This window comes from Candoia aspera, chromosome 5 (genome assembly GCF_035149785.1).
Source record: "Candoia aspera isolate rCanAsp1 chromosome 5, rCanAsp1.hap2, whole genome shotgun sequence".
Lineage (NCBI taxonomy): Eukaryota > Metazoa > Chordata > Lepidosauria > Squamata > Boidae > Candoia > Candoia aspera.
This window is the reverse complement of record NC_086157.1, coordinates 55,622,275-55,632,286: the sequence shown is the minus strand read 5'-3', so window position 1 is coordinate 55,632,286 and position 10,012 is coordinate 55,622,275. Positions and strand designations below refer to the sequence as shown.

Below are 10,012 nucleotides of genomic sequence, written 5' to 3'. Positions count from 1 at the left end.
TTCACTCAGTATGCTGCATGAAGCAGGCCACGACAGCTTGTTTTACAAATCATAGTGTAGTTGATGTGTAAACTTAGTCAGTAACTTATAAATCAATTGTTATAAGTTAATTGTTGTAGAGAATAATTACAGGAAGGAACATTATGAACATCATCTTCAGCCCTAGAAGAAAGGTGGCATATAAAACTAATAAATTAAATGAACAAATAATTCAGTTAGACATAAACAAGTCTAAAAAGAAACAAGTTTAATTAGACTGAGTTTGCTCTAAATGGAATGAAAGAGAAATTTCTGCCATCTGCCATCCAGAAATGTTTGTTTAAGGCTACCACATCTGGCTAGCAGACATTGAGATGACCACTATCATAGTGGAGAGTTAGAATTTTCTGTATCTCTTTGTTGTTATCTATTGGTCAACCAGTTTTGCAGTCCAGATTTAATGGCCTCAAGCAAGATTAATTCTGAAAGATTTTAGCCAAACTTTAAACTGAGACTACATTATTAAAATGAGTAAGCCCTGGCACACCCTATTTCTTACAGTAATTCAGATTGGTATTGACACAATAGTTTCTTCTAACGTTTAATAATTTAGTAACAGCAGAGAACACCACCTATCGGCTTGCAAAATTCCAGACGACCACCAGCTGGCAGCAAAGAGACACAGAGTACTCTAGTTCTTTTCTGACCTCTAGTGAACGTCGGGATTTGTGCAATTTATATCTGGTAGCCCCACGCACGGATATCTTCATGAAGTCTGGAACTGAATTTGACTCGAGGGAGTCTTTAAGGCTTATACAATGCAAGGAAGTTAAAACTGTATCATGACATCTACCTCGTTCTTATGATAATACAACATAACGGTGAATGAGCATTATCCTGCTTTCGTTGCTACCTTAAAGTAGTTTTGTTCTTGGATTTTAGCTGCTCCCACTTCTTGCCCTGAATATCAAAAACAAAGATTTTGAACCCGGAAGCTTGGAATTGTTGGTGAGAAAAGAAAAAGAAAAAAGAAAAGAAAAAAAAAGAAAAGAAAACGATCTATGGTCTATGTGGAATCCCAGACAGGATTTATTTCCTGTCCGTCACTTTCTCCGGATCGCTTCCGGTGCAGTGTCCAACCCCGCCCCCTCCAGCAATGGCGGTGTCACTATCGGCGACGATGGCGCTGGCTGAGCGACGAAGTGCGTTGTGAGCACTTCTCTACATTTGAAGTTTCGCCAGTGGGTGCCTATCGCTGGAGTGCAAGAAGGCTCTGGCAGCGCGTTGGGGATTGGTTGATTTCTTCCTGTTTTGCAGCGATGGCACCGGTGCAACTGGAGAGCCATCAGTTGGTCCCGGTGGGTGGTGGGCCCGCTTCGGCTCCGGCCCCACCGCCCCCAGGGACGGCGACCGCGGCAGCTAGTCCTGGCTACCGACTCAGCACTCTCATCGATTTTCTGTTGCACCGAACGTATGCGGAGCTCACTGTCCTCGCCGACCTGTGAGTCTTGAATCCCAGCTTCAGTTCTTCCAGATACTTCCCCTGTAGCAAATCAAATCAAATCACATTTATTCGGTCCATGACCAGCAAAATTCCCTGTAGCAATAGTTCGTTCTCCGGCATTGCTTGGGAAAATCCTTGCTGCTTAGAGCTTAGAGACTTCTTATTCTTTCTTTGGGATCTATGTTCAGTTAAAGTTAGGGAAAAATGATCAGGAAGTTGTGGTGCGTAAGCCTCTGTGTCTGGTGACAAAACTGATTTTCAGAATAAAAAGAAAGTGAGTTTTGCTGCGGAACAGACCCAGCCTGTTATGCTGTCATTTAATCTCAGAGTGAGGTAAACATTATATTATGTGAAGTGATTGATGGGAGACTAGGAGTAAGAATTAGAAGCATTTAAATTACAGATCCTATACTGGGGTCAAATGTTACCTTGATATTTCATCAATTTAAGTTTGTATAAACTTTGTAACAATGTTCCTTTGCATAGTACAAACATTTTGATTCAAGAAACATATATAGAAGGTAACAGTTGTGTTTTCCAACATGTGATGCATGATAGATACTGTTCATCATACATCTGAAGACGTACAGTATGCCTTCTCTTTCAGTTTTGTATATTTTGCATAGAGATGCTGTGTTGGTATAGCAAATAGATTGCCACCATAAGAAAATGAATCAGTTGTTGTCCAAGTTTTAACAGTTAAGCTTATCTAAAAGTATTACATGTGTGTTTATTATTAGTGTAATTAAGATTTCTTTTATGAAAAGTTTAAATGTCAAGCTCCAAAATGTAGGCTCAAAATACATTGGCATTTGCATGTATTCTGGAATGTAGGGCACTGTCTATACTGAAAGGCAAAGACATCAGATACTTTTTATAGTCTAAAACGTAATATTCTAGCAATCTTTCATGGCATAGTATTTTATTCTTTTTTTTTCTTCTTTTTAAAAACAGATTGCCAAGAAAAACTGATATGGAAAGGTGAGTAATGATTTTGATGATGGTTTTACAAATAGGGAGTTAATGAGAGATAGTTGAACAATTTTTTAAAATGGAACTTAAAATAAATGACATATTGTTGAATTGCTGTAGATGTAATATTTTAGTGCAAAGTTTGAAACTCAAAACATATTTGACTGCTTTCCACATATGATGGCTTTTCTATAGAAATAAACAGATCAATCTATTTGCTTATAGTGCAAATCCACACTACAGTTTTGTATTGCCTGTAGACCATGAAATTGGTTTGCGTTTATCTTCTATCTAAAGATTACCTTATTTAAAAAGTTCATGCAGCTGTCAAGGAAAAAGAAATCTAACAATAAAAGATTACTATTTTAAGAACCACATTGTCATGAAGACTTTTTGGCTTTACAAGAATGAGTAGCACAGAATATATTATTGCATTTTCCCCTCTTCTTTTTGGTAGCAAAATAAGGCAAGTTGCTAGTTTTACTTTCAGGCAGTTTAAGTGGCATTTCATTACAGTAGCTAAGCAAGACAGTTTTCTTTCCCCCACTCTTCTGCCTCTCTACAATAAGCAGTGGTATGGAAGTAACACTAAGTTTTGATTTATGTGTCTAGCTAAGCATTTTAAAGTTAACTATTTCCCTTTACTGGATATTTGTTCAACCTACAATGTTGACTAAGTGTGTGCAGTGCTGTTTCTAAATTCCATTTGTACCTAGAGTTAAGTAAAGTGGTTAATTCTGCAGGTTGGCAGTCTCTGTTGGGCTGGCATGATGTGCTCGTCCTCTCTTCAGCCTCTCCTTTTAGTATCCCATTAAGCTATTTATGTTAGGTACACATCTTCTTAGCTTCCATTTATCAGGGTCTTGGGCCTGTGTGGCTTGTTTCAGTTGTCTTCTCAGAGCCAGGAACAGGCCAATCTTCAGCAGTGTAACTTGCGCAGATCATCTCAGAGTCACCAGCCATCTTTTTTCCTCCTTTCCAGAACACCATCTAACTATTTCAAGTCTTACCAGTTCCACCCTCCCCTTTGCCAGGACAGCAGCAATTCCTCCTATCATTTCTATGAGAAAAAAAAGTGTTATCTCTACTTCTCCCAGTTGCTATTCTCAACTAAAAAGAGCAGTGGGTATGCTTGGGTGAGTATGTGACAGGATGGCAATAACTGTGGCTATGACATGCTGTCACACACATAATAATGTGGTCTTTTGGGGGGCAGGAATTTTTCAGACTACTACATCAATGTAATGGTTGCCTACCCCACACACTCAGACTCACAAGGGGTTACTTAAATGAAATCTGATTTATTAGGGAAATTATGGCAGATACAGAGAAAGCTGAGAATGACTAAAAGCGCGCCAAATACAAACTAAAAACCCTCGGCTCCAAACGTAATCCCTCCCCACTACCGGCCATAGCAACCACCCCCCTCCCTGGTGCTGGTAACCGTTTTCCACACATCCTGGGAAAGCAACCTTGAACACATGAGATAACCCAAACACATTCCAACCCAGCAGCCAACAGATAACAACTCCCTGAAGAGGAATCTTCCTCCCTCCCGATCAAACCCGTATCAGGGAAATGACATGCGAAACGTTACGATGTACCAAGCACATTGAAACGGTGAACATGACAATCAGCTTGAGATAGCAGATGATAGAAAATATTATTTCAAAAAATATTTTAGAAATGGGTCCTGTGTGAATTATGACTAAGAGTTAGAATAGAAAATCCTAATAAGAACTGGGCACAATTTGAAACTATGATTTTAAGTGGGATTATAAACAATGGTTTATTTGTTTTATTAATAAAATTTCTAGGCTGTCCAAGTTGAGCAACTCTAGGCAGTTTAATGTATACAAACTATACAATCAAAATAAAACCCAAAGATAGCATGATCAGGAGGGGACATCAACCAAACTTTCTCCCCCACCAGCAGACAAAACAGACCAAAAGATCCTCCCAGATACACTAACCCAAGGTTTCCTTGGGGAAGAGTGATATTTATAGTGCTCTTTTAAAAGCTGGTAATTGCATGAGGATGTTGTTCCAGTGAGCAGGTTCCACTGCAGAGAAGGCTTGCTTCCTCGGTCCTTCTAGATGATTTTACTTAATCTATGGGACTTGGAGTGAGCCAACTCTATCAGATTTTACAGGACAGGCAGAAACCACAGGAGACAGATAGTCCCTCAAATAACTAGCCTCTATGCCATGTAAGGCTTTAAAAGGGACAACTAGCACCTTGAATTGTACCTGGAAGCCACTGGTAACTAGTGCAGCTAACAAAACATGAGTGTTACATGGGCATGGTATGGCCTGCCCATCGCTACTTATGTCACTGCATTCTGGACCAGCTGTAGCTTCTGAATGATTGGACAACCCAGTGTAGAGGCACATTGTAGCAGTTCATCTGTGAGATGACCAAGGCATGAATGATTGTGAGAAGGGCCTTCCAGTTTAGGAAAAGGCACATCTGGTGCACAAGAAGAGCCTGTGCAAAGACCTCTTGGCTACAGCTTCCATCTGCTCTTCAGACTGAACTTGTGAGTCCAGAGGACTGCAGATTGTGCACCAGGCCTGAATAGGGTAGTTCAGTCCCTTTCAGGGCCATAGGTGGAAGATTCCAGCACCAGGGGCCCAAACATCATAGCTACTTAGTCTGGCTAGGATTGAGCCTAAGCTTGTTCCTTACAGACACCAGGCACTGAGACATTATTTGAACAGCATTGCTTGGCCAGCTCAGGGACAAGATATACAACTGAATATTATCAGCATACTGATGATACGTGGCCCCCTAACTGCTGATTGACCTGACCCAGTGAATGTGAAATAGGAGGGGTGTTGAGTCTTGAGGCACCCCACAAATCAGGGGCATTGGGCTCAGCCTATTTCCTCCTATCACCACCAACTGGAACCAGCCATAGAGAAAGAGCAGAACCACTGTAATACCATGTTTCCCATACTCCACAGGTGGTCCAGAAGGATACCTTCACTGATGGTATCAAAAGTTGCTGAGAGATCAAGGAGAACCATGTTGCTTGTGCCGCTTCCTATCCCAGTTTCCCCAAGTCATCCACAAGCATGATTAATGCCATTTCCACAGGTTCCTCTGTAATGGGAACTCCACCACTTTCTTAACAGAACTTATGGTAGTTTCTTATTCATTAGAAAGATTCCTCAAAAGAAAATCAAATGTTCTGGCGTACCCATTAGCTGTGATATGTTTCACACTTTGACACATTCAAACAGCATCTTATGCTATCTAATCTTTTTTTGTCTGCCGCCTGTGAAATCTTCCTGTTCATTAAAGCCTCTATCTGTAAAATGTTAGCAAAACTTTGCTTGCCTGGGGATAACTGCAATATTAGGTAATTTGGATGATCTCTTGCATCCCCCTCCTTTGATGTAGGTGAATACACTATCTTTTCCAATCTCTAGACCTCATAGTCCTGTTTCATATTTGTTAAGATAAGGTATTAGCAGGGCTTCCGGTGGGGAATGGCGGACTGAGCAGCTGTGCCCACGGGCTAAGCAGGCGGAACGGACAATGTGGCAACTTTTTCTGGGCTCAGGCAAGTTTTCCTGAAGCCCAGAAATGGTCTCCATTTGTCCTCTGGATGGCTGCTTGTAGCTAGAAGATCTCAAACAGCATTTCGTCTTCGACTGGTAAGAGGTTTTAGCTGGGAGGCAGGGCTGTCATCATTTTCCAAGCCGTGCGGTAGCCTTAAAGAGACACTAAGACTGGTCACCACATTTCTAAATCACCAATTTATATATATATTTAAAGTATGTGTACCCTAAGAGAGGCTTTCTACAGCAAGGAGAAGCTGGCTCTCTTGGTGCTTATTGTTATTTTTGGGATTACTTTTTTAAAAAATCCTTTTTTAAGTGTTGGACTTCATTTTCTTTCCAAATATAAAGGAGGATTGAAAGTAACAATTGTCCTCCTGTTATTATTTTTGTATTAAATTCAAAGATATTAGCATTTTCCTACATTTTGAATTGGCTGATTTGAACCTTCAGCTTCCTGTTTCTACTTACCCTTGGGACCTGTCTGCTCATCTCACTTTCGCTTGTGTAAATACATTTCAGAACTTTTCCATCTTTGATTTTTGCTGGTTAAGTCCTAGGGGGCACCATAATCTACTGCTTGAGACATGGAAGATTTTAAACAGATTTTTTCTGACTTCCACCAAGCTTTTATGCAAGATATTCAGGATATCATGGAAAATATGAGATCTAAAATGTGCCATCAGGTTGGGGATGTGGTGGATGAAACTGAGGAATGCAGCAGTGATAGACATGTTTCTTCCAAGAGTGAGACTGGGATTTCTATTGAGATGCTGGATAAAGATTGGATAGTGAAGTTGGAGAAATTTAAGGGAGAGAGAGATCTGCAAGCAATAAGTGAAATTGATTTTCTGGTCGAATGCCATGGAAAAGAAGGGGTCATTATGTATGGGAGGTTTTTTGAGGAGAAGCTGGAATTCTTCAGGGGCTGTTGGGCTGTTTGATTTTTTTTAAGAGAAAAGCTCCGTGCACGTTGTGGGGATATGTAAATGCTCTGGTTTATTTTGAAGTGGGATAAGGGTTAAAGAATGTTTACCTGGATCACTTTTAGGGTTTGACTGATGTTAACTATTAAATATAATGGCAGACAAGTTATGTGCTTTTTAATTTGATTTTTATTATAGTAGACAGAAATGTATAGAATAGTAGTAGGAAGGGAATAATTAAATGTGTGTTATCCTTTGGAGGGCAAAAATTGTTTAGAAGATCTGTATGATTTTTTTTTAATTTAAGGGGGAGGAGTAACTGTACTTAGTGATTTTTATTATGTGCTAAAGTGGAATGATTTATAGAAGTAATGTGGTTTTGGTTTAATATAGAGTAAGAGATTGATTATGGAAATTTTTGTATATCCTTGCTGTTAAAAGTCGGAAGCCACATCTTTTTTTAATTCTGAAAAAAAAAATTTCCTTTGTTTTCACACCTCTTTAGTTTCTTTTTCTTTCTTTGTAGTTTTTTGTTCTTTTTTTGTAACTTTATCTTAGTCTTGAAACTTAATAAAATTTTATTTAAAAAAAAAAGGAGTTAGCATTATAATTGCTTTTTCTCCTGTGGCTTAAAACAGTTCAGTACTGCCTGATGTTTTCCTATTTGACACTAACCTACAGGTAGTCCTTGCTTAATGACCACTTTTTTAACAACAATTCGGAGATACGATGGGGCTAAAAGTTACTTGTGACCCATCCTTGAAATTACAACCGTCGCACCACCCCAGCAGTCACACGATTGCGATTTGGGCACTTGGCAACCAGTTCACATTTACGACCAGTTGCAGCATCCTGCGGTCCCATGATCGCAATTTGCGACCTTCCCAGCTGGCTTCCAACAAGCCAAATCAATAGGGAACCATTGATTCACTTAACAACCACCATGATTCAGTTAATGACCATGGTAAAATGGTCATAAAATCGGGTCTGGTCATGTGATGCCTTGCTTAATGACTGCCTTGCTTAGTGACCAAAATTCCAGTCCCAATTGTGGTCATTAAGCAAGGACTACCTGTCTTACCTCACTGTCTAGTGGAGACAGCTCCTTGATACAGTGTTTCTCTCTACAAATATTTGTATGAGTTCTGTAGTTCTATTTGTAAGGGGTTTTATTATAATCTTTCCATTGTCCTTTAACCTCATTTGCTGCTATTAATCTCTTTGGTGATTTATCTTGAGTTTTCCTACTTTAACTTTTCCTATGATTTCTCTAATGTTCTTAAAAAGATATCTGTCCTTTTCCTCTTCGCTAACATTCTATTCTAGATTGTGATATCTTTCCTTGTCGACAAGTCTATGTTCAGATGTCCTTCTTGTTGTTCAAGGCTTTCATTCTTTGTCTTTCCCTAGCTATCATGATAGCTAGTTCTGAAAGCCATGTGGATCTTTTTCTCTTACCAATTTTGGGAATATTTTTGTTCTTTTGGCTTTCATAGTATTACTTAACTCTGCCCATAGCAGCTCAAGTTCTCTTTTACAGAATAAGCGCCCCATATCTGTTCATTATATTAGTACTGTATTATGTTTTGTCTGTATGGTTTCCAGATTGGATAAGTTTTCCTGGCACACCTATTCTCCTTAATTTTCTGAGTTTAATTGGTAATTAACCAATTATATAATACCAATACTTACTGACCTGTACCACACTTTGCATCTGGAAATATCCTGGTTGATTGGATTAAACCTCTCCATCTTCTGTTTCCTGTTATGTATTCTATTTGATTTTGATGATGTCCATGTAGAGAAAATGCCTTAATATTGAAGCAGAAGTTGGCATGATAAATAAACGTTCTGTTTGTAAATTCTCTTAGTGTTATCTTTTACATTATCATGTTTAGCCAATTCAAATCCTCCTGTAACTGGAAGTTCCACTATATCTGCACCATCTTTTCTTCACATTTATTTCTCTAGTAGGTCTTTGTCTTATCTTTTATCATGCCCATCTTTGCATAAAAAGGGTCCCTTGGTCTGTGAATTTCTATTATATATCTCTCTCAGCCTTTCCATTCAATTGTTATCCTAATAATTGTTTCTTATTTAGATCTAATGTCTTGTCTTACTCATCTCTGGAACTCAGTATTTAGTTGGGCAAATTTTCCTTTGTTTCTGTTGCCTTTTGTTCTCTACTTTTATTCAACTATATTCAACCTCTCAGTGAATTCCTTCTTTGGTTCTTTGCATTGTGGGATGTTTGCTTAGTCTTTAATGATGTCACAATTTTAGTCCAGAGTTCTTCAAGCACCCTTTTTATCTAATCCATTTATTCTTTGCTTTCTCTGTATAATCATATGGAATATTGCTGAAGTCATTTATCTTGTTGGGCTGATGATTTTGTTTTCTTTGGTTAAAGTTGTAATTTTCAAGAAGGTGTTGGTGATCTGAACCATAATCAGTACTAGGTCTTATTTTTGCTGATTAAATATAGCTTTTCCATCTTTGCTTGCAGAGTCAGGTGTTGTCTGTCCAGTGATACCTACATGCAGGTTGTTTTCTATAAGCATTGAATTTTCTTGGTAGAACTCTCTTTTGTGCTTCATTTCCTATAATAAGGCCAAATTTCCCCCGTTTTTTAGATGTTATTTTACTTAAAACTTTAGCGTCTCCTATAATTAGTTTGATATCTTGTTTTTAGTGTTACATTGACATGGTTTTGCATTTTGTCATAGAACAGTTAAACTTTCACTTCCTATGCATCTGTGGTTGGAGCTAGATTTATGTTGTTGTAATATTGATTGGTTAGCCCTGAATTCAAATAATTCTGTTATTGTGGAGATTGTATCCTAGCATAGACTTTGACACCTTTTTGTTAATAATAATGGCTACTCAATTTCTTCTATTATTTTCTTCTCCAGTAGATCTGATACTCTCTTGATGGGAAGTGACCCATTCCAGTCCAGTTTGCTGATTGCCAGAATGTTAATGTTCAGTCATGACATTTCTGCTCAGACAACAGTTCTGACATTCCTTGTTACCAGAGCTATACTGTACATATCTTTGTAGCACA

The 10,012-nt window shown here is 38.6% G+C and overlaps 1 protein-coding gene across 2 annotated transcripts in view; it reads left to right on the top strand.

Moving 5' to 3' along the window:
- Window positions 1-1,125: 1,125 nt before the first annotated feature.
- The window catches only part of MED14 (mediator complex subunit 14), a 59,945-nt gene continuing 51,058 nt past the window's right edge, over window positions 1,126-10,012 (top strand). For both annotated transcript variants that reach the window (XM_063305253.1, XM_063305252.1), the window contains exons 1-2: window positions 1,126-1,480; window positions 2,438-2,464. In XM_063305253.1, coding sequence (XP_063161323.1) covers window positions 1,299-1,480; window positions 2,438-2,464 — 209 coding nt within the window. In that variant the 5' untranslated portion in view covers window positions 1,126-1,298. The remainder of the gene's footprint in view (window positions 1,481-2,437; window positions 2,465-10,012) is intronic.